Raw genomic sequence first — 25,628 nt, 5'->3', positions numbered from 1 at the left:
GAGCTTTATAAGTATATTAAGCAGCCAATATCTCAATAACATGCATGCTATTAAGCTAAGTTAATAGTGAAAATTGGTCCCTACAGTGTTAACAAATGTATTGATTTTGATTGACTGGGATGATTCTGTAGAGGAGTGAATTATGCTTAACATGCAATAAACTATAACCATAGATGAATGCAACAAAGCAAAGATAAAAGTGAAATAAACAGTGGATGCTTTATAGTTTTGTATATGTAAATGTAGAAATTACACTGCCAAGTCATCTCAACATTGCATATCTATGCGATGTGACAATTGCAGATGCTCATATTGCGATATCCATGCAGAAAAGATATATTGTGCAGCCCTAATACACATGTTATGCGTGTGCATATGTATATATCAGCGATAAAAGAGGAAACACAAATTTCTTTCATCACAATAACAGAACAACATATACCCTTGCATTATCTTTAGGGATGTAACGATTCACCTGACTCATGATTCAATACAATTCTTGATTTAGTCATGATTTTTTAACAAAGTAGTTTTAAACAAATTTAAGGTGAAGAGCCCTTTCATTTTTTTTTTCTTAATTGCTGCACATTTTTTGCAAAATAATATATTTTCTGCCATAACTAAATTGCTATTTTAAAAACAAATAAATTCTAAAAATAGGAGGTTAGAGACAGGAGTTGAACATGATTATGAAGGTGAATAATTAATATTATTTGTATAAGTATTAATTAGTATAAGTATCAGTGTGATACACTTAAAAATAGATAATCTTATCAAGCAAATTATTTAAATATGAATAAACTAATTTAAAAAGGAGAGGGTAAAAATAGTCTAATACCTGGTCCTGCAACAGAAGAACTTTCTCTTTCAGTCTGAAAAATACTTTCACACTTTCGCTATGAAAACTGATGCACCGCATGATCTCCTTAGCACTCGTCGGAGCAAGCGGAGCTGCAAATCATCCGCTCCATGTGGTTTGGCTTATTAACAGATTCATAATTTTTTTTGGCATATAGACGTTTGTAACAGTAGTTTTTCATTGAAGTGTCAGGTTGGTCCAGTGTAAGTTGATGCCATTTTGCAGTATTCGCACACAGTTTGTGTTTGTCTGGCGCACTTCACCTCTGTCATTTTACTCTGCCACCCCACCTCTTGATTTAAATTATTAAATCAAGAGAAAAAAAAAAAGAATTTTCCTGTATATTATATTTATGCTTAAAAAGATATACAATTATTATTATTAGTTCATGACAGAATAAATAATGTTTCTGTGTCCAAGCCTCTACTCAACTTAATGCTCGTTTATGACTAGGGCTGCACGATATGGAAAAAATATGATATTGCGATATTTTATTTTTCTTTGACAAATATTGTGATATGAATACAGATTCACAAGGTGGTCTACTTAACAGTTTTTTTGGGGGGGTCTAACAGTATTCAGGTAAGGAAATTAAATAGTCACAATGCAAAAAAAAGTTCTTACTTTGTCTCATTTCTAGTCAAATAGCAAAAATATTATTTTTATATTTATTTTCACCTTCAGAAGGAAGCGAGAACTAAAGAGTTTTTTCCTTGAAATAAGCAACATTATCTGCCAATGGGTTATGTAAAATAATCATATTTTTGCTTTAAAATGTAGATATTTGGACTAGAAACAAGACAAAAATTATTTTTTTATTTATTATTAAATACAGTACATTTTTGTTAATCTTCCAAACATCATTTCTTATGCCCTAATGTTTTGAACTCTCTTAGAAACACATCCAAATAATAAACTTTCACTCTATTATAGTTGAACTAAGCAGTGACTCTACAAATCTCATGTGTTCTGTGGCTCCTAATCAACTACAGTAGTCAACACTTGAAGAGGATCAAAACAGTTTTCCAAAATTGTCCTAAGACAAGAATGGGTTTTGCTCAGTAGATTTAAGACAACTTCGATTAAAGGTTTTGATCCACTTCAAATGTTGACTGCTGTATAATCCAGACTTAACATTGCATATCTCGCGATGCGACTATTGCAGATGCACACAATGATGCCAAAACAATATATTGTGCAGCTCTATTTGACCACTATTTACATAGCTATCCATTTAATCTAATCTCTGATGTGCAAAACAGTCCAAGCACACAACATCCCAAGTTAAGAATGATAATTTCACGTTAGCACTGCAGCAGACTATGAGTGTGTATATTAGCATCGTTTATTAGTTGCTCTTGCATCTGATGGAGTAATTAGCACTAGAAGCAGTGACCTAACAAGCATCAATGTATCACTTTATGGGTCATTACTAAGGAGACGCACCGTGTGGAAGAGCATGCAGTGTCCGATGCGAGATTGGATGTCCTCCGGCCCTGCGTTACACGAGTCTTCTCGGAGTAGGCTCCAGCTGCCAGCTTGACAGTGATACGCGTAAAGCCCACTGAACTGAGGTTCAGACGTCCTGCCATCATCCACGCTGCCATTACACGTCAGTATCCGACCACCAAACGTGTAGATCATGTGCTTCTCAGAGTCCATGCACATCTGAGGACGCAAAAGGAAGATTATTTTAATAGGTGTTCATCATAAATCTGTAAAAGAGAGACTCCTGATGGTATGGAGGATAAATCCTGCATATACTGTAGGTTGTGCAATTTACCTGGTGGTCGAACACAAGTTTGGGTCCTCCATCAGCGGATGTGTCTTCACTCAGGAGGGTCCACGTGTTTGCGTCAATGTCGTAGCAGTAGAAGTCACTCTTCAGAGACTTGCTGTTTCTGACCGAGGAGTCCAGATATCGGCCCAGCGTGTAGATCTGCCTCCGTTGAGAATCGATGCACATTTTGTGGCATGAACGAGCACTGGGACCACTCTGAAAAAAAAAATGTAACACCACCTTTGTAGTTATTGCCATTTAAGCCAAGTATTAGGATGCATTTTCATTAATCCGATCACAAGTAGATGAAATACAGGTGTAAAAGATGACAACTTCTAATGAAACTACATATGACCATTCTGCTTTCTGTCATGTCAAACCATACACGATAACTATGGGACAAAAAGAAAGTATTCATACCTCACCATGATCTACCAAAACCGAATTACAATGAAAAAAAATTGTAACATCCACAATCTTCTCATTCATCATTTCCTCGCTCACTCAAAAGCTGCATTACATGGGTTTTTCATTTATTCAATAGCACTAAAGACTATAAATACACAAGACCTGTCACTTGTATAGATTTAAATGGGGAAAATTGTCGGTCAATACGGCGAATGAAGCTCTGCCTTCTAGTACAGAAGCCAATCATTGATCTCTCCAAGAGGAGAAGCTCAGACCAATTGTGTGCTTTTATGACAGTTTGTTGTGGACAATAAATGCACTGGAATCTCAGCAAATACTTGCTTCAGAGGCAACATGAAAAACACTTCTTCACATATACATATAAAGCTTGAAATTTGTACTTTTAAATTAACCGACTACACCTGAAAACAAAAGTTTTTGGTTTTGTAATCTGTATAAAATGAACACGAGGTATAGTTTGTCCTGTCAAACACCCATCACATGACAGCAGCAACTACTCAAACGCACACAAAATTAAACAAACAGTCACTGTCATTGGAGGAGATTCGCCTCAAGACCAAGTTGTGGATTACTTCAGAAGACCAGCACAATCTGACGAAGCAATATCCAGAGAATGGCAATGAGTAAATGAGTAAATGTCGTGATCTCATTTGAACTCTTAAAACCAAAATTTGTGAGAAATATGTAATGTAATCGTAAGCTTGGCAAACAGTTTTGGAAAGTTCCCGAGAGGTGTTTCAAAGATGGCACAGAGTGAAATCAATTATGTTAAAGAGACTCTAACAGCACTCAGTGCTCCTGCGGAAGTGATGTATTCTTGAAGAAACTCATGAAGATGATTTTAACACATGTCAATACCAGGTGTAAATGGTAATGTGTCTTGGCTGACCATTTGCAATCGGATCACTGAAACAGACGTTAATTCCAAGTGTAACGAAGGCATTTAGACCATTTACATATTGCACAAGACTTTTCTTTCACACTTTCATCTGATTCTCGATACATCTACAAGACAGAGTAAACTATAGATGAGGATGGAAGATGAAGTATCAAGGTATCGATATTTCAAAAAGGAAAAAAACAGTCAGTTTGTGATTCAAATTTTTTAAGGTCAATGTTATCAAAATTTAGGGCCCAGAGTAGCACTAAACAAAACAAAAAACTAACAAGCATACAAATAAAACAGTTTTTGGTTCTCAAAAAAAAATTGGATGTCTTGTAACGAGACGATATAATACTGATACTCTTATCAACCTATACAATATATATATATATATATATATATATATATATATATATATATATATATATATATATATATATATATATATATATATATATATATATATATATATATACACACACACACACACACACACACACACATATATATACATATATACACACATATATATACATATATACACACATATATATATACACATATATATATATATATATATATATATATATATATATATATATATATATATATATATAGATATATATAGATATATATAGATACATATACTAAAATATCTAACTAAAATCAATTTAGTGGATTAAATATAATAAATATCGATCAATATTTTGATATTAAGTGCCTAATTTACAAAAAAAACATTGATTTTATATTAACTCACAAATAATCAATATAATTTGTCATTTGATCAATAAATGAATCCATATTGATGTATTTTAATCTCCCTAATGAGCCTTAAAATGGTAAACTGTGATTGGTTATGTCAATCAGCCATTGCTGTTAATAAGCGGTTTTAGTTTCAACTGGACTGTGTACCAGACAGCCAATAAGATCATCTATTATAACTTCTGTCAACACTGAGGACGTCACTCCACATATTTTCCATTTCAATCATATCATCCTCAAGCATGAACTATTACAACTACAAGTTAAAATTCCAGATCTAAATAGCCAACCGCTGAAAGATCACCCATCTATCAATGCACTTTGCACAGAGAGCTCACTCACTATAGTATGTGAAAATCAGACATGATGGAAATGCCTAGGGATTTTTTTTTGTGCCATTCAGCTGAGTCATAATTGAAAAGAAATTCCCTCTTTTACTTTCTCTCTTACCTCTTTCTCTGTGTCCCTGGAGATGCAGGCCCATTGGTTCTCCTTCACACTGTACGCCCAGAAATCAGCCAAGTCCTGCGTTCCATCCCAGCCACCGAACAAATACACGGTTTCTGATGAACAAAAGACACGGACACAAAAGTACAAACAGAGAGAGAGAAAGCTAGAGTGAGTGGGTGAGCCGTCTTACTCCTTTGTAAGAGATTCAATATGAAACCGAAGCATAAAAAACATGCTTTAAGTGCTTATAAATCGTCATTTTCTTGAAAGGCAGCTGTGTGGTGAGGTTGAAAGGCTGATGTAGCCATGGTGATAAGCAGAGACAGTTGTTTGAGCTATTGAGCGTCAGCTGAGCCGTGTAGAGTGGGTTACTCGAGGTCAGTCTGAATGCACAGAGCTGCGGGATCGACTGTTCTTCAAACAACAAGCTCACCAATTCACACGCACGCTTAAAACAGCCATTAACTTGCAACAGCAGAGCAAAAAGGCATGCATTCCACTATGAGCAAGACAGGACAAGCTAAACAGTGATATGATAACCACCCAATCAGAAAGTTTGCAAATGAGCAGCGTGATGTAAAACGTACCTGTCTGAACATCAATGACCATTTGATGACCTCCTCTCATGCCCGGCCTGTTATCATCACCATCGCCTAATCAGAAAGTTAAAAACAAAAAAAACAATAAGAAGTGGTGCGTGTCAGGAAGAAGTCGGTAAGTCATTAATACAGCAGCAGACTTCCTGGAGTCCAGTGTCCAGATTCAGTGCCACAGCGGACTGCTGTCGTACCTTTGTTACATTTGGGGATGATCTGACTCCAGCGTGGCTTATAATCCTGCTGGCTGATGTACTGATTAAACAAACCATCTGGAAGAGAGCAGATAAAGAGTCAAGTGTGCACGTTAATTTGCTAATGCATGCTCCCTGAGCGGAAAACAATCCGAGTGTACATTAGGTTCTAATTACCGCAAATTTACACTGTGACCACTCAAGAGAGTGTGTATAAATATGATCTACTGAGAACAACTTTAAACATGAAGTGTGTAAAAACTTTTCTCAGCTCACATATTATTAAAACAAGATTTATAACAGTATTGACGACACTTATTCCAAAGTCCTATTGACCGTATTCTTAACGTATGAGCGTACGGCAGCCATTGGAATCTTTGCTCCAGACTTCCGCTCTTATTCGCTTTCATTGATTTTGAGACTTTTAAAACAACTTGTTATGCTGTTTGATTTAGAAACACTGATGTTTTCTTATTATATTATTCCACTTTTTATGTATAGTCATGAAAACATTTGATTGTAGAGCAAGTATTTTGACCATTTTATTTATTATTCCCATAGGCGACTGAATCAGAAGTTCTGAAACAACTGTAAAAAGGAAAGCACTTCTGCATTGTAGAATAAGGTTAATAACATGAATAATTTGTAAATAAGTCAAAATATGACCTTAAGTCCGCTGCGTAAAACATTTGCTGTATAAGTTGGCAGTTCATTCCGCTGTGGAGACCCCTGATAGATAAAGGGACTAAGCCGAAAAGAAAACGAACCAACCAACCAACGAACAAACGTTACACATTGGTCCATAGAGTGCAAAACTGTCTAACAAATAAGAAAATTATATTTTACACTTTTTCTGATATTGATTTTATGATTGTATAACTACCAAAAACTCATCTTTTATGAATTTCAGCCCTTCAAATTAGTTTGTTTACATAATGTCAAAAACATGAAGCAAAAACTCATCCATACCAACACACCCACATAATTACAATTACGTAATATTAATTCACTTGGCCTGCAATATTCAAATGCAGCCAACATGCAAAATTTATTGCACAGGCAAAACCTGAAGAAATATAGCTAAATATGATAAATTCTGCATTTAAAAAAGCTTAATCTAATACCAACAAATTAGAGAACTGTTAGTAAAGAGTGTATGACTCTTTGTTTGACACCGAGATGTAATACTTCCATTTTAATGGATTTCAACTGGGACATTTTTTTTTGTCATGAACTTCCTCAGAGGAACTATTGTGCGGTTTCTCAATATGCGTTCTTCAGCAATCTTGTGTCCTCATGTAATGTCATCATCCACCATTAAAGGTCAGTTCCAAAACTCACAACTACAAGAACGAAGGACGCATGAAAGTTCCAGGATGCTTCTTTGGTATCGAGGATGCACCGATGCAAACTTGAGCACCGAACTCATTCTAGAAGTCCCAGAAGTCATTGCGACGAGAGGTGGGAAAGCGCAGCATTTTATATAGATTTATTATTAGAATTTAGAGATAAAACTAATTTATCTCAGGAGTTTCACTAAATAAGATGGTGAAAGTAAACATAACCATGAAAATCTTAATAAAGACAACCACATTAAGGGTGTTTATTTGCTAAAGTTCATATTAAAAACTGATGTATTTGTATTGTGCAATGTATATTTGTTAGGGTTTCGTGCATGTTATACTTATTGAAAAGAGGGAAAACAAAAAATCCTTGTATATATGCTGTAATATTTAAATAAGTTTCTGTTAAAAATGCTTGTAGGTCATGTGACCATCAGGAAGAACGCATCGTCTTATTTCTCACAGGACGCGGTTTGTGTTCTCGTGGTCTTCCCAGTTCGTTCTTTTGAGGTAACCTAGCAAGACTGGTCTTCACAAGAGCGCAAGTCCGTTCTCTGCATTCTTGGAATTGAGAAACAGCCCGTGTTTTTTCCACTTTGTATACCTAGCATTAAAATAGATTTACATAGGGTGAAATACTACACATTTACAACAATTTTGCCAAAATAGGATGTTTGATTAAAACGAAAAAGTCTGAAATAATGGGTCAAATAACATCCAGACATCTTTTAAAAGCCTCCATAAAGGGGTTTTGTGAACACGCATTCTGTAAGTTTAACTGAAGCCAGCTCTAATGTGAAGAGATGCATACTGACATATGACCAACACTACGATTCTCAGTGGTGTTGGTGTGAAACCACCGACAGGTCTGCAGGTTTGAGGGAAATCCTTTAAATAACTGCATGTTGGTGGTTTTTGTTGGTGACTGTTTGTTTCTATATGACTCACAAGGTTAAAAATAAATATTACTTGTATTGAAAATGCATGAGTGCTTATTTTAAATGGTCCCCTTTAGTCAAAACAACAGACCAACATTAGTTTAAGTGGGAGTTTTTGAAAACAGTAAAAAAGGTCACTATTATTCATATAGTGAGAGTATGAGGAAGTACAAATGTGAGTCAGGTTACAATTATGACTTACAATTACAATTATGACTTAGGTTACAAATATGACTTACATTTCATTGAAGGCACACATTTTTTCGGATCTTGGTATCACTGGAAATCAAACCCTTGCTCTACTATTTCATTAATATTTAAAGTACATTCTGCTGTTCCCCAATGCTATGAATTGAGTTTTTCTGCCATCATCTAAAGCAGTGGTCTCAAACTCAATTCCTGGAGGGCCACAGCACTGCAGTTTAGCTCCAACCGCCTCCAACACACACCTGCTTGCTAGTCTCTAGTAGTCTTGAACACCTTGATTAGTTGGGTCAGCTGTGTTTGATTAGGGTTGGAGGAAAACTGTGCAGAGCTGCAGCTGAATCGAGTTTGAGACCTATGATCTAAACACTTTACATCACAAATACAGCTCTAACATTGACTGAACCTGACCTTCTGTGCAGAGATCATCTATATTTGACATTAAACGTCAACAAGGATGTACTTGCTCACCACGTAACACGATTACAATCCAGAACCATTCTGTTCCCTACAGTGAACCAACATGCCCACATTCCCTACTTAATGAATATGGCGCAGATCCATATGATGAAACCGTGGGTGAGGTACCTCTCACGGCCTTATCTATCAGCTCCTCGCAGGCGTCAAAGTCTCCTCTGAGAACCAGCCGCTCGTGTAGGTGCGTAAGCATGGGGTGCTCCAGAGCGATCCGTGTTTTCTTCTGCAGGGATTCGAAGGCTTCTGTGTAGTTGTGCTGCCGGAAGTGTTTCAGGCACAAGCGGATGGCCTCTTGTTCACGGTACTGTTCAGGAAAGAGGAAAAACGAAAACACTTTAGTTGTAATGTGCCTTCAATTCATGTTTAACATTGTGTGAAACTGCCTGTGCAAACGGGATATGAGGGTTATAAAAACATGAATGTTTTCCTAACTGGAACAGGTTGGCGCATTAAAAAACTGTTAATGATTATGACGTGCACAGACAATGACGCAGTTTTCTGTTAGTGTGAAAGAAATTAAATATTTAATACTTTAATTTTCATGCTGTATGACTAATAATTGTTTAACGGTACATAAATCTTTGAAATGAACACATTATAGACTGCAGAATGTGGACTTTTCAAAAAATTGAAGGTCAAATCTCACATAACCTGTCAAGAAATGATTTATATTTAGTTATTTTCAAACAATCATATAAAAAATGTAACTAAATAAAAATAAATTACAAATTAAATATCTATATTTCCAGTTCACAATGGTGAATAACCATCATAATAGTAACTGCAAAAAATGTAATTGCTTTATATGAGATCGATGATCGTGACTGCTGTAGTTATTCCAGTTAATTTTTTGGTATTTATCTTCAGGAAACCGCTGAAGGCATTTATTATGTTATCATAACGATATAATGTGGCAATAAGATCGCAACTGTACTGTGTATTTACACCGTGGCCATATTCATTCTGGGAAATTTCTTACCCTTTGGTTTCAAGTGTGGTCCTAAAAAATCAGTTTCAAGGACTATCTAGCCCTTCCCCTTAGCCCTACATCTTCAAGCTAAAGATAATTGGGACATCCCTACCCCTTCATGGGAACACGCAAAATGAAGGGTAGGGGTAAGGAGAAGGCTAAGGGGTAGAATTGGGATTGGGCCTAAGTAATACAATGAAATATTATTTAATTGTATACTTTTTAAAAAAATAAAATTTATTGATGTGAATTAATTTTAGCAGGCATTACATGAACATTTAGTGAAAAAGCCTTCAGAAATTGCTCTAATATGCCGAATAAATTATTTTGAAAAACTTTTATTTGGTATTTTATGTGCATGTCTTATGCTCATTTATTTATGGACATGGTATATATCGTATATATAGCAAAAAAACTTTTTTTAAAAGGCACAAAATCCTAATACTGCTGAAGTCATTCAGTTTATTCTCAAGGGGCAGTACTGATGCAGGTCAGTGCTCACCTTACTGTACCAGTTAAGGCAGGGCTGGACAACCTCTGGATCTTCAATGCCGTGTAACTCAATAAACCAAATGCTGAAGTTAAAACTGGGCCCCCATGACATCAGAGGCACTGTACACAACCAAACAAATACAGTCAGCATTAAGAAAGAACATTCAGTCATGTGACACATTAAGACTTCAAATCTCCTTTTCTCAAATGCATTTCCAATGTCTGAAATAGGTCTGTGTTTGAAATGACGATGTATATTTTACGGACACAAATAAAAGTCTATCATTTTATATTATGTATACTAGAGAGTAACTGATTGAACTTACACAAATTGTACTATATCATACTAGATCAGAATATAAGATGACTTATATTGTGATATGAGATTATCGTCATATCATCCAGCCCTAGTCTGAAACGACCAGTACACCATGTGAACATCTAGTCAAAAGAGTTCACACAAGCACTTGTTTGTTGCATTAAAGACTTGCAGAGTCATTCAATCACTCACTCAACTCATTGTCTTCTACTGAAATCATGTGATGGCTGATCTTTCCCCTAAATGTGTCAGCACATAATATCACCAGGCTTCACTGTAAACACTCACCTATTTTAATGAACCTGCAGGGAAACATTTGCTCATCGATCTTGTGCTTTAGCGTGAACGTCTCCTTGTTGAAGTCATTCTTAAGGCCACTAGGATTAGAGGAGGATGACAGTAAATGACCTCATCGCATCACAAGAAGCCGTTTCCCCAAACATTACTCACGTCTCTAGAGACACAATAGGCCATTTTATACAAATCTCTGCATCCTATTATCAAGGGAAATTTACCCGGCTTACTTGGAAATATTTAAAGTGCATAAAGCTAATCCAAGATACTGATTACTAAGATTTTCCCAGAGGACTCACCTAGACAAGAGCTCCGTCATGTTTTCTTCACTCATGCCTCCGAACACCTTAAACTTCTTCAGGTTGCAGACGTGGGTTTTCTCATATTTGCCATAGGTGATGCTCAGAACTATAGCTGGTCTCTCCAGTTTTAGGATCAAGTACTGAGTGGCAGAAAAAAAAATTATTAATTAAAGTTGCACCAAAGCATTTCCAATTTACAATGTTTAGCTATTTCATATAGAGAATGAGTGTAAAAAGACTCAACAGTGGTTAGTTGAGAAAAATGAGAAGTTTTGATATTAAGAAGTACATTTTGATTGTCGTACAGTATATAAATCACTTATTGAATCTCTTTACTCTTTATATTGTAGCCTGGTTTACCTCCCTCTCTGTTAAAAAGCAGAAATAAACTTTTTAAAATTAGCAAATGTAGCGAGTAAAATAATTGATGATAGACAAACACCTCTTACTGATTTATTTACGCCAGCGATGAAAAGTAAAACCTCCACTATTGTGGAAGATTCTTCCCATTCTTCACATCAGGAGTGCTCAACCCTGGTCCTGGAGATCTACCTTCCTGCAGAGCTCCAATGCTGATCAAACACACCTGAACCAATTAATTAAGGCCTGCACAGCACTTGATAATTACAGGCAGGTGTGTTTAATATGGGTTGCAACTGAAATCTGCAGGATGGTCGATCTCCAGGACCAGGGTTGAGCAGCCTTGCTTTACATGACTCCTTTAAGTTACTTCCGTTTGGCAGACAGTATGAAGTCCCTTTAGCAAAAAAGGCTAATACAAGAAGGCATTTATTCCCACTGGCATTGTTTTTTAAAATAGGATCTTAAAATAATTCTGTAAGTTTATTACTGTATTGCTGTTGTGTGCGAGTCTAATGACAATTTTCTAACCTCTGTGGGGATAGACAATAAAGTTTATTGAATTGATTATCATATGTAATATATTCCATTCAAAGCTAATTAATGTTAAAGTATGCAGACGATATGTTTTAATATCTCTGAAATTTGTGGAGTGGTGTGACAAAAATTCTCTTGTGATTAACATAAAACATGGTAGGTCAAGCAGATAATTTGCAGTTATTTGTGTTTGATAAAAGACAACCAGGTTTCATGGAAAGATCATATTTATAGTTTGTGTTTGTCTTGCCAGAACCTCATTTAGGCTGGCTAAGAATATTATTTGAAACCCGAGTCTTCCCAATCAGTCTGAAATTATGAAATCTTTCCAAATAGAGCTTTTCAGGTTATTTAGTGAAGCTTGATTTATAATCGCAATATATCAATAAAAGAACAAACATTGCAATGTCAATTTTTCCAATATCGAGCAGCCCTACCTTCTATTACATATTTATTACTATATATTAGGGATGTCAAGACTCAATCACGTGATTGAAAATCAGGCCTGATCACGTGGTTTCAGACTGAATCAGAATCAGACATTACCTCCCGATCGGGACTCGAATATATATGCATATTAAAAAATAATGAGAATGTCCATTCTTTCATTTTCTTTTCAGCTTAGTCCCTTTCAGGGTTGCCACAGCGGAATGAACTGCCAACTTATCCAGCATATGTTTTACGCAGAAGATGCCCTTCCAGCTGCAACCCATCACTGGGAAACACCCATACACACTCATTCACACACATACACTAAGGACAATTTAGCTTACCCAATTCACCTATAGCGCATGTCTTTGGACTTGTAGTGGGGAAACAGGAGCATCGGGGGGAAACACACACTAACATGGGGAAAACATGCAAACTCCACATAGAAATGCCAACTCGAACTTGACCTTCTTGTTGTGAGCCACAAGGCGCCCTATTCTATATCTAATTAATCTAAACGTATGCAGACGACACATATTAGCATCTGTGTGGAGTGGTGTAATTTTTTTAAAAACAAGGTAGAACATGTACATAAATATACGTATTTAGGTGTAATAACAGAAAACAAGGTTTCGTGGAAAGATCATATTGATAGTTGGTGTAATAAGATAAAGCATTTATGTATATATTGTTTATTTTCTGCATCATCTCAGATCTTTTGGAGCAGTCTTGCACTTTGTTTGTATTCATAAGCATTTACAGTAATGCAAGTCTGTTTAGTATACAAGTCTGTCTGTTAAACTAAAGATAAAGATGATGAACCAGATTAAAAACAGCCTCTTGACAAATTATATCATATTTCCTATCGCAAGAGCCTCATTTAGTCTGGCTAAGAATATTGTTTCAAGCCCTAGCCATTTCAAACAGTCTGAAATGATAAATTCTTTCCAAACAGAGCTTTTCAGGTTATTTTGTTAAGCTATAATAATATCGCAATTTATAAATAATAGTCGCAATGTGTTATGACTGTGTTGTTTTGCGTTGTGTGTGTTTGTATCTTTTCGTCTGTTGTAGGTTGGGGCGTGACTTCAGCGCACCTGATAAGCGTCATCATTCTTATTTAAACAGTGCTATGCTGCGTCCGAAACCGCATACTTCCATACTATCCAGTACGCTAAAATCAGTATGCGAGCCGAGTAGTATTTCTGAATTCATAGAATTCGAAAATCAATATACGAGAAGTACCCGGATGACCTACTACTTCCGGCGAGATTGTAAAGTGAGCATGCCATGAATGCTGCGTTATCCCATGATGCCCCGCGAGAGAATTCATGAATGGGAGTGAAGCGACGCAACTGAAGCAGGTAGGTCCCATGACCATGACAAAATGGCGAATGTAGTACGTCCGAATTCCATTCATACCTTTCACATTCATACTGTATAGAACGTACTATAGTAGTACGTTTAAATTCAAATGCAGTACCTACTGAGTAGTAGGCGGTTTCGGACGCAGCCCAAGAGTTCATCTGGGCCACTGTTCCTTTATTGTTTGGGCTGTTGGCCAGAGCTGCGCTCTAATTTGTGACATTATGTTCTGTTTTGCATCCATGCATTAGCCCTGACAACACTGCATCAATTCATTTGCCTTTCACACTGACTGAACCTACTGATAGTGATGTTTTGATTATGTTATTCTCAATTGTGTTTGAATAAATATTATGTTTAACTTTATTTACTGTAAGTGTTTCGTCTCCCTTAATGTTACATCTTTAAGCTAGGTGTGTAACACAATGTCATTTTTTCCAATATCGAGGAGCTCTACAAGACAGTGTCCATTACTTTCCAATATGAATGAAAATTCTGTTACATCTTTATTACGATATATGGAAGCCAGAAATGTATTCAAAACATCTCCCTTGTTTTCCACAGAGAAAATCAAACAGCTTTACCACACTGCAGAGCACCAGCTTATTTTCTTATTTATAAATTACGATATCTGAAATGCCTCTATAGACAACCCAGAACATAAGAAGGCCTTGTTGTTGTTTATTTGGGGTGCATAAAGTGGCTCTTGATCAAAATAGCCGGGGAATGCAAGGGACAGCATCCTCTTCAGATGCAGGTGGACAGGAGGAGCTCCATTACTCATGAAAACAACTCAATCAATAGTAGACGACCGTGACAGCACTGCCTGTAACCACGGCTTGAAAAATATACTCTCAAGCACAGAGACCCAAAAAGCAAATGCAGATGCGAAGAATGGGAAATTCTCAGACTAATGGCTTGGTTAAAAATGGTTTTATACATTTAATGCAGTTCTTTAAATCATAATTTAAAAATGTCAAATGCAGCATTTTCATGAAAAAATGTGATTTGGTAATCTCATGATCTCTGTGGTGGGTGACTGACTGTACTTCCTAAGTGAAAGGACGAGAGTGTAAGGATGCAGTGAAGAAATCATGAGCCTTTAATTTAAGGCTGGAGGTTAAAAGTTGAGGGTGCGTGCTACTATGCCGCCAACACGCACTTTCGATTTCCTTATCGCCTAACCACAAGACTGTCTGCGCTGTATGGTCTGTGCCACAGGGCTAGCAAAAAGAGGAGGCTTCCTCTTTGATGAAAGCAATCACGGCATCAACGACAATTTCGACATAAGCAGGCACCATATCTGAAACCAATGTTTGTTTGGGCAGAGAGCCCCTGTGGAAATAACTTGATGTGTGTATTTTATCTTTTTTTTGACGTGTCCATATTCATGTATGTAAGACATGTACTTTATAAATGATTAAACTTATTATAATAAGAACTTAGTGAGAATTCTGAGAATTAGTAAGCATTAATCATTCACTGAATGAATATCATAAAATTTTTAATAAAAGAGTTACTTTAGTATCATTAAAGCATTATTAAAATGTTTAGTAATATTTTAACTTACTATTTATTTTATATTTGAACTTTATTTTAAAACTTTTTGAGATATATACAGTGAAGTCAAAACTATTAGCCTTCCAGTGAATATTTTTAAAATATTTTTGCTCAGATGTTTAACAGAGCAAGTATTTTTTCAAAGTATTTCCTATAATATATAATTTAATATATAATAATTTATAATATATAATAATCCTATAATATATAATATTTTTTCTTCTTGAGAAAGTCTTATTTGCTTTATTTTTATCAAGAATAAAATTTAAGAAATTTGATAATAAATTAATAAAAATATATATTTTAAGGGCAATATTATGAGCCCATTTAAGCAATGTCGTTCTTTGATTCGAACAAAACAAAAAAACAAAACAAACATCATCATACATTGAGGGAGGTAATAATTCAGACTTCATCCTGAACATCCTCATATATTGCACTTAAGTCCTGTTAAATGTCTGGGATTTTTTTTTTTACTACTAATAATTTTATTATTTCTCTGAGAAATAATTTATTCTGTGTGATAATAATCTGCTTTTCATAATAGTGTTTTTTAACATTTTTTATGTGAACATGATATAATGATAACTGTTCCAAATTAAAATGGTAAAATACAAAAGTAACAGTCAGAGCAGCCCTGGAGATGATGCTCATGTGTTCATCACCAAAGGCTTCATGTGTACTTCAATATATGTCTTTTAAACAAAACTGCATAATTAATTCAGACTTAATTCAGGTTAGAATACTTTAATGTTCACATTCAATAGTCCATACAATTTGATTAGCTATAAAGGTATGCCACTTTACTCTTACATTTCCAAAATTTGTCAAATTCACTGTGCTCAGCACAATTGAGTACACACCATTTTGAAAATTAATATTTTTTCATTTTCCAGTGAATATAGGCAATGTATTTTAGTGTATTTAAACTAAACCGATTTATTAAATAGATATATTTATTAAAATATATATTTTAGTCACCAAACACATTTAGAAACTGAAAGACAATGCAATCAAATTCAAGCAAAATACAACCTAAAAATTTTCAACTAAATTTTTCCATTTTTTGTTTCTCTTAATTTTTCCCTTTTTTAAATTTGTATTTACTATTTATCTATACCATATAAATTTAGGTTTGCTAGTGTTTGGATCGTTATCTTAAGTTATTTTGTTAGATAAGCTCCAGATTAGGCTTCAGTACTGACTAATCTAATGTATATGCAAAAATATAACATTGTATAGCTTCCTATTAAAAATATTCATTAAAAAAATTTATTTGTGAGGGGTGCACTTATATATGCTAAGTGCTGTACAATTAGGAGTAAACCTTAATTTTAATTTAGGAGTAAACATATCACTGAAATAAAAAGGGCACAAATAAATGGTTGACACATACAGGTATGTAAAATATGTGCAGAATTTACCTGTGGAGGGTAGTTGCTCTCAGATGACCACCTGGAAGACTGATCATTAGGTTTATCCACTAAAATATTCCTGCAAGCAATGACAAAAAAAGCAGATGAGTTAGCGAAAAACATCACAAATTTGATGGTGTCAAACAGGCATGGGCCGGTAAAGGATTCTGACGGTATGATAACCTTGGATAAAAATATCACAGAGTAACGGTTTTACGGTATTGTGATTACTGCTCAAAAATATACTCTTTTTAAATGTTTGGGTCAAAAATAGAAACTTTTCCCCCTTTAAACACAATATACTTTATTTTGAGAAACTTATGCATGTCAGGCTAAATAATTCAAATAAATCATTGACTTCAACTGCCTTCATTAGTTTCAAAAACATTTCACTACATATTTCATTAGAATTTAAAATGGCATCTTTAGATATCTTTTCTGCTGGAGATACTGTTGTCTTAAAAAACTGAAAACAAAACTTTTTTAAAAGTCTTACATATACCTTTGGAACGGTATAGCAGAAAATGTTGCCAGTTTTAAAACCTTGAGTTTTACAAACTGCGGTATAGCTTAAAAATGGTTATCGTCCCATGTCTAGTGTCAAAATAATGTTACAGTAAACAAGCACAAGTTTCCAGGGCTTTGAACATCTTCTAAAGTTAAAAACAACAGTAGCATGCTAAAAAAAAACTGTTCTTCTTGTTAAAAGACGTCTTGCTATTAATAATATCATGTTTGCATTTAAATACCATTAGTTAGATTACATCCCCATGATTGTGTAGTCCCCATGTGAAGTAAAGCAAAAACAAAACTGTCAAGAGTACATATGTATACAGATATAAAAGATATAAGCTGCGTCCCAAATCGCATACTTATGCACTATTCTACGCCATTTTGTAGTATAAATAGTGTAAGTAGTGTGTTCACACTGAAAACTCTAAAAATAATAAGTGCACTTTAATTTCCCGGATGATGCACTCATTCAGCCGCTAAAATGAAGTGTGTAATGATGGACACTTAACGCACTCAACGACCGCAGGTTTGCCTACGTAGCGGAAGAGGCGGAGCTATCGGACGCACATGTTGAATAACTTTATTTATTTTGGATGGTGAAAACAAAATTCTTCTACGAGAGTGATTATAGCACCTCCCGATGGTGAATGCGGCAACACTCACGGCAGGTAATATTTGATAATTCGGTCGTTTATTTCACTGATTTGGCAACCGTCAAACGTCATCAGGGAAACGGTTTGAATTTCCGCTTAGTAAAAAAACATTAGTGTGCCATTTGGGACGACACTACATGCATATACTATCCTGTTGATTGTGTAAGTGCATAAGTACATAGTGCATGAGTGCATAGTGTATAGTGTGCCATTTGGGACGCAGCTATAGATCACTAAGCTAATGCAGCAACAGAGTCAAGGGTTTGTTTATGCAAGTCTACAGGCACATTTGTCTCTAGCTGTCATGTCTAACACAAAAAAACACAAAGAAGAATAGCAAATTAGCAGTATATGATGCATTTTACATGACACAAATTGCACTCACATTTTGTGACAGACCGCAACAACTAACCAACTCATTGGCAGTGTTTCAAAACTCACTTTCAAGACTACACTTCATAGGCTGTCTAGAAAGGACACTTCAGGTGTTGTGATAAATCACAGTATTTTCAAAACAAAGCTTGGATAAACTTTGCCATAAAATAACTGTTACATAATTGTATAGATAAACAAAAGCAGTATAAGATTAAGAGGGGTTAAAAATAACCTGACTCAGTGTCATATTCCCAGTTTAGCATTAGCCAATGTAGCATCTTTTTGCTTTTATGCATGATAATACAGTACAGTCAGTCTAACGAAGGTATATTTTGAATCAACATGTTATAAATAACAAGAATAAAGCAATAACAAGAATGTGCATTCGGAGAATTACGTTTTGTTTACTACTAAAAGTACAGTTCAAGTACAGTTCACAAGATAGGCTAGCTGTGTTGCTATCCGGCTATATACTGCATTATGATTTAATGCTATATAGCTAACGACGTACAGTACGACACCTGTCAATTTCTTTAAAAAGCATCATGGTCTGTATAAAAGCACATAAAACAGCACACAGGTGTATTTCAGATGTGTTATTTATATAAACCCACATGAGCTGCTTCATACTAGCCGAAACTAGCATGCTAACGTGACTGTCACATCTGCACTTTACCACTGTTCTCACACTTTGCACACCAAATGCACATTAATACGTACATTTGGAGACTTTACTTGTTTTGTTGCTTTCAATTTATACATGCACGCCTGCTTTATGTTTATGTTATATATATAAATACTCCCGTATGCTCCAACCCGGCCCGGTTAATACATATAGAGATCAGAAATATATAGTTATAAAATGTGTTTGTATATTTTAAAGCATGTATAGAATCTCGACGTGAGTGTTTATTGTGCGTTACTCACTCGGGTAAATATGTAGAGGAGTACGAGCTCCATTTATAAACACTGTAGGAAAGCACTCTGCTGTCAGGAGCCACCGCCATCTTGATCGAAAGACACACACACACACGACACACAACACACACACGCGCACAATATACTTCCATATGCACACTCTCTCTCTCTCACACACACACACACACACACACACACACATTGAGCATGCACGCAATCTTAAAGTGGAACGGGACTGGAACATTATGTGACCCTTATAATTGGATAATGCTGCCAAATATTTCTGATAATGACATTCATATGAACTGTTGCACTGCCAAGTTTTATGAACGCCTCGGTCACAGTGGCATTGCTTGATTATTTCAAGAGAATAGTTAAATATGAATTAGTTTCTCTTTATACAATTTTAAAGAATCCTAAAGGGCTTACAAACATCTCCCTTGGGTGTTGCTTGTTATTTCAAAATAAAATAAAATAATCATTTGAGTTTGTTTGTAAATTGTTAAAGAAATCCACAAAAACAGGGCTGTAAACCATAGCACAGGGTTTGTTTAATAAAATAACATAACATTTATTAAGTAAGCCTATTTTGTTGATAAATAAGAATTCTTTCATGCATACAAGTTAGAAGGAAACTTAAATCAGTGCTTCCCTAAGTGGGGGTCGCGGGACGGGTATGTTGCTTTGGGATTTCCAAAACTCAAATAAATTCGATTAAACTATTAGAATTACCATATTTTATCCATAACCCACAGAAGATAGCTCATAGTTACGTTAAAAAAAAAAAAACAACAACATACAAATAAAAATCCATCCGCCTTCCTTTTTTTAAATCCTTTGGCAATCCCTAGGGTGTTTAGATTAACTTACTTCATAACCTTTATGGCAGTCTGAAACATAAAAAAATAAGAGATTTGAGGTTTATATTAAATTAAACACATTAATTAATGACTACAGAAAATATATGGTTATTTTGTGGTGCCAATATAATCATTTTTATATAGACCTATTGTTGTTTGTGCAACGTTTGTATATTTATAACTACCTTCGAGAAAAATGGGGGTCGCAAGTCACTGACATTGTTATCTTGGGGGTCACAGGCTAAAAAGTTTGGGTACCCCTAACCTAAAGGGCTTTAAAAATCAGTTTGGTGTGAATATTTTAGGAAAGGAAATTCCATGGTCAATGTGTGAATATTTAAAAAAATATTATTTTTTTGTAAATAATATTAATTATTTGCTTATATATTTTAACATTAAAATGGTCTTTTTGCGTGAATGGATCATTTTATGACTGTGAATTTTTAAAGAAATGATTAAGAAGATTAAAAGATTAAGAGTTAAGGTATTATGTGTTAGGAAAATATACAGTTGAAGTCAGAATTATTTGCCACCCTTTGATTTTTTATTTCTTTTTTTAAATATTTTCTAAATTATGTTTACCAGAGCAAGGGAATTTTCACAGTATGTCTAATAACATTTTTTTCTTCTTAGTTTTAATAAAAAAATAAAATAAAAAAAAACATTTAAGTTCAAAATTCTTAGCCCCTATAAGCTATTTTTTCGATAGTCTACAGAACAAAACATTGTTATACAATAACTTGTCTAATCACTCTAACCTGAGTTGACCTAATTAACCTAGTTAAGCCTTTAAATGTCACTTTAAGCTGTATGGAAGTGAAAAATATCTAGTCAAATATTAGTTACTGTCATCATGGCAAAGATAAAATAAATCAGTTATTAGAAATGAGTTATTAAAACTATTATGTTTAGAAATGTGTTGGAAAAAATCTTCTCTCCGTTAAACAGAAATTGGGGGAAAGGGGACGCTAATAATTCTGACTTCAACTGTATATATCTTTCAGAAATCTTTTAAATAATACAAATAATTGTATGAATTTTGAAGCAATAGCCAACTTAAAACATGTGAATATATTCAAATGACTAAAACTCTCTTTTGTTAATATAAGAATGACTTCATTTCTAAATCTACGAAGGAATACATCGGACAAAATACATAGCATTCAATAATAGTTACCGCAGTAAACTAAAGGAAAACTTTTCCTTCTCCTCCATCACCTAAATATTATCATAGGACCCACATTAGCTAACACTTTAAATTAATCATCCAGCAATGGCTGAACTATTATTAATCATTACAATGAGGCTCAGGGCAAATTTACTGCAGCTAAGCCTGAAAGTAGGCTATTCTTGACACAAGCAAATGAACCAGTGCTACTCTCCAAGAGAGCGGGCTATATAACTGCCCAAGGGGGCGATCCAATCCTCATATCCAAGAAGAACAGCGAGGGATGTGGGGTGGAGGTGCTCTATTGTTTTCGTAAACTGTGTTCCTCTTTCTAATTCTGTGCATTGAGGGTCGTTATCAGTCACATTGAACTTCAATGTCACATGATCTCAATGATCACAATGTCAACTGCTTAGATATAGTCGTTCAGGAGACTATACAGTTTAGATAGACAGACAGATAGATAGATAGATAGATAGATAGATAGATAGATAGATAGATAGATAGATAGATAGATAGATAGATAGATAGATAGATAGATAGATAGATAGATAGATAGATAGATAGATAGATAGATAGATAGATAGATAGATAGATAGATAGATAGATAGATAGACAAAAAGAACAAGTAAAAGATGTAACTTTATTACTAGACGTGGTTGTCAAAATGTCTTATCAGTGAAGCTAAATATTCAAGATTACAGAAGAACACAATGACCTTCTAGATAAATGCCTACGGTGAATCATAGCACGCTGATGCTGTCTTTTACCGGAAAACAAGCTGATGTAAGGAATGAGAGATAATGTCATTTCAGCTAAGTGCACAGCCAGATCTTGGCAAGAGCTCTTTTAATTTACTGCAAACGGATGGGGATGGTTGGTGTGTCACAACTTTCAAAACCTGTACAGGTAAAAGAAATAATACAGTGAAGTTGCTACTATTAGTAAGTAATGTACAAAGGAAAGATACTGGCACAATGATGAGCTGTTATAAAGTGCATTTTACCTGATAGAGGGAATAAATTGCTGATTGAGCTTTTAATACTACTTCATTGATTTTTATTTATGTGACGAGACAGCAATCCCTTTTAACAACAATTTTACATGCCTAAAATATTATTATTAATAACAATAATAATAATAATAATAATAATAATGATGAAGAAGAAGAATTTGTAATCTTGATAACTTTATAGAATAATATAGACCAGGCGTGACCAACCCTGTTCCTGGAGATCTACCTTCCTGCAGATTTCAGTTGCAACCCATATCAAACACACCTGCCTGTAATTATCAAGTGTTGTTCAGGTCATAATTAACTGGTTCAGGTGTGTTTGATCAGGGTTGGAGCTGCTGAACTTTGCAGGAAGGTTGATCTCCAGGAACAGGGTTGAGCACCACTGATATAGACTAACAAAGTTGTACACTGTAATAAATTCCCAGAATTTCACAACATGTCACTGTAATTTTTTTTCACAGTAAATTACATTAGTGTCACTTTACATGATTTAACTGTTTAATTTGATCTTTTTCAGAATTTTATTGTGAAATTAAGGCAGGCATCATGATTACAGCAAAAAGCATTACGTACGCATAATAATACAGCTGTTCTGTGTTAGTTAAATCAGTTTAGTGTTGAAATTCAAAGATTTTAACCCAATTAGTTAAGTTATTAAATAAATAACCCAATAAAGGTTAAAAACAACCCAACAAAGCACCAAATACTTAGCAAAACTGTTTGAGTTATTATTACAAAATCCATTAAAGTTTAAAAATAACCCAACAAAGCACCCAATATTTTAACTCAACTATTGAGTTAAATAAATAACTCGTCGTTTTTAGAGTGTGACTAATTATATTAAATAAATCATCAATAGTTTAAGTAACAATTCACCCTATTACCTACTACTGGCTTATTACCTGCCTATTGTTACCTATTAAAGTATGATCCGATACATAAGCTCAAATATTACCTATAGTGGTCTCAAACTCAATTCCTTGAGGCCCACTGCTCTGCACTGTTGAGCTCCAACCAACTCCAACTCACACCTGCTTAATAGTGTCTAGTAGTTTTGAACAACTTGATTAGTTGGATCAGCTGTTTGATTAAGGTTGGAGCAAAACTGTGCAGAGCTGCGGCCCTCCAGGAATTGAGTTAGAGACATGAGCCTTATAGCAAAATTAACAATCAGCTAATTATTAAGTTATACAGTCTTAGTTAATGGTTTGTTAATGGTGTGATTTGTGCATTGCAATAAAGTGTTACATATAGGCTATCTAAATAGGCATGTTATAATATGTAATGTAAATATTAAAGGTTTTAAACTTAATACATTTAATCTAATATATTTGTGTATATTTCAAGTGTATGAACAATTCTTTACAGGACATATTGTAAGTTTGACACTGTGTAAACAAGATATTATTATGATTGGCCCAAACAGACTGAGCTGAACAGAGTGTTCCAGCCGGGACGGACTGCATACGTTCCAGCATCAGTTCGGGAGGAGGTCCCTTTAAGTTTCCATTGAGGGAGGCCGCACTATGTCACATGATGGACATGATATAATGAAACAGCGAACAGAAAACCAAGTGCGTGCGTGTGTGTGTGTCCATGACTACAAAATAAGACTGTAAAGCAACGCAGTCGTCCTGTAAACGCCCCGTTTCCAGAGTTGTGGAGCAGGAGTGTTTCCAACATCAGCCGGTGATGGTGTTTGGTGTTGCGCGGACCGGACTGCACCTGCTGCCGCGCATAATAAGCTGCGCACTTCGCAGAAATGCGGACGCGTGAAGTTATTTGCGGCTTCTTCATATGATGTTACCGCAAACTCCTCGCGCACTTATGAAAGCTGCAGAAATGTGGATTGTTGTGAAGAACAGCTCTTAAAGTAAGTGTGTACGACAATGCCTCAGGCTATTGGAAATGTATGTGCGTGTATTAGAAATAAAGCAACGGGTTTCTTGTTGCCAAGAGGAGGTATCTTTTGATGATGTGCCACATGTAATGCGCTTTCACTCAACCAAACCTTGCCAACGTCCGCATTCCGGTCTCTGTTGCGCAGATTAAAATCCAAAGTTGTTGGTGAACGTGTGAGATTTTAGTCCTGGATGAAATATGCGACTGCTGTCTAATTTAAAACCTCTCAGCTGCGGAGCACTTCTGTTTTAAAGAACAACATCACGCCCCCCTGAGTGCGCAGTAACGTTAGGATGTCACGGCAACCGAATATAACCTATGTCCTCGTACACAGCTCCAGCCGACTTTAGCCTTTATTATTGACGATAAACTGAATAAATCGAGGCGTGAGGCTTGCAGAAACGCGCGAGAGAGGGAAAGGAGCAAACACTCTCGCACTTTCAGAAGTTGCGCTGTTATTTCAGTACCATCGTCATCGTCATTACACAAGATAAAGCGGAACAGGAGCGATATGAAGCAAAACTTGACAGAAAGGGAGAGCCGGCTCGATGCCTGTCACAAACACGTAAGACTTTTCGAATTTTAAATTCACGTGGATGTCATTTCATGTTTTTACGCATGTGTTATGTAAGCCTATGGGAATTTACCGCGGATGTCTTGTTTTTGTGGTGATATTTGCCGCGTCACGACATGGGAATTAATATAAAGTTGATGTACTTCGTCAAGCGTTTAAGATTAGTTTAAAATTAGTTTAATTCGATGTTTAATAAATAACTATACAAGAGGTCTAGAGGCTCAAAACATAGTGCGCAAGTCTGAAAGCTCGCGCTTGTTTTTTCAGATACGCACGGCGTTTTGTACGCGAGCAAACACTTTGATTTAAACACATGTCATCCATATTTGAAAGAATTAAACCCCCTCAGATGTCCCTCGGGGGATGTTAAGCTATTTGCGATAACGCGCAACGCCACTAGTTGTCGTGTAGGAACGACAAACAACTTGAGCACCTGACAACAACCTGAACGTGCGCGCTCCCAAAGCGAGAACGCGCAACATGTAGGTTGAGCCCGTGCGTGCGTCGTCGGACGGAGAAGCACGGCAAACCGGAGACAGAGTGCGTGCGTGAAATATGGGTTTGATTTATTGTTAGTGACGTAAACAGGTTATCGACTACGTCGCTAAGCAACCTCGCAGATAAATGGCGTATTAAGAGGAATTACGTTTCGAATGATGTCATCTCAATGTATAAGATTGGCAATG

The 25,628-nt window shown here is 35.5% G+C and overlaps 1 protein-coding gene across 2 annotated transcripts in view; it reads right to left on the bottom strand.

Moving 5' to 3' along the window:
• Window positions 1-24,860, bottom strand: part of mkln1 (muskelin 1, intracellular mediator containing kelch motifs) — a 40,144-nt gene extending 15,284 nt beyond the window's left edge. The window contains exons 1-11 of one of the 2 annotated variants that reach the window (XM_073945612.1): window positions 24,478-24,860; window positions 16,971-17,040; window positions 11,293-11,435; window positions 10,988-11,076; window positions 10,391-10,500; window positions 9,030-9,222; window positions 5,957-6,034; window positions 5,754-5,819; window positions 5,167-5,279; window positions 2,643-2,855; window positions 2,306-2,527 (exon numbers count right to left, since the gene is read on the bottom strand). In XM_073945612.1, coding sequence (XP_073801713.1) covers window positions 2,306-2,527; window positions 2,643-2,855; window positions 5,167-5,279; window positions 5,754-5,819; window positions 5,957-6,034; window positions 9,030-9,222; window positions 10,391-10,500; window positions 10,988-11,076; window positions 11,293-11,435; window positions 16,971-17,040; window positions 24,478-24,494 — 1,314 coding nt within the window. In that variant the 5' untranslated portion in view covers window positions 24,495-24,860. 2 annotated transcript variants of the gene reach the window in all.
• Window positions 24,861-25,628: the final 768 nt, after the last annotated feature.

The sequence above is a fragment of the Danio rerio genome, chromosome 4, assembly GCF_049306965.1.
Source record: "Danio rerio strain Tuebingen ecotype United States chromosome 4, GRCz12tu, whole genome shotgun sequence".
Taxonomy (NCBI): Eukaryota; Metazoa; Chordata; class Actinopteri; order Cypriniformes; family Danionidae; genus Danio; species Danio rerio.
Note: the sequence above shows the minus strand (reverse complement) of the source record. Positions and strands in the feature narration are given on the sequence as shown.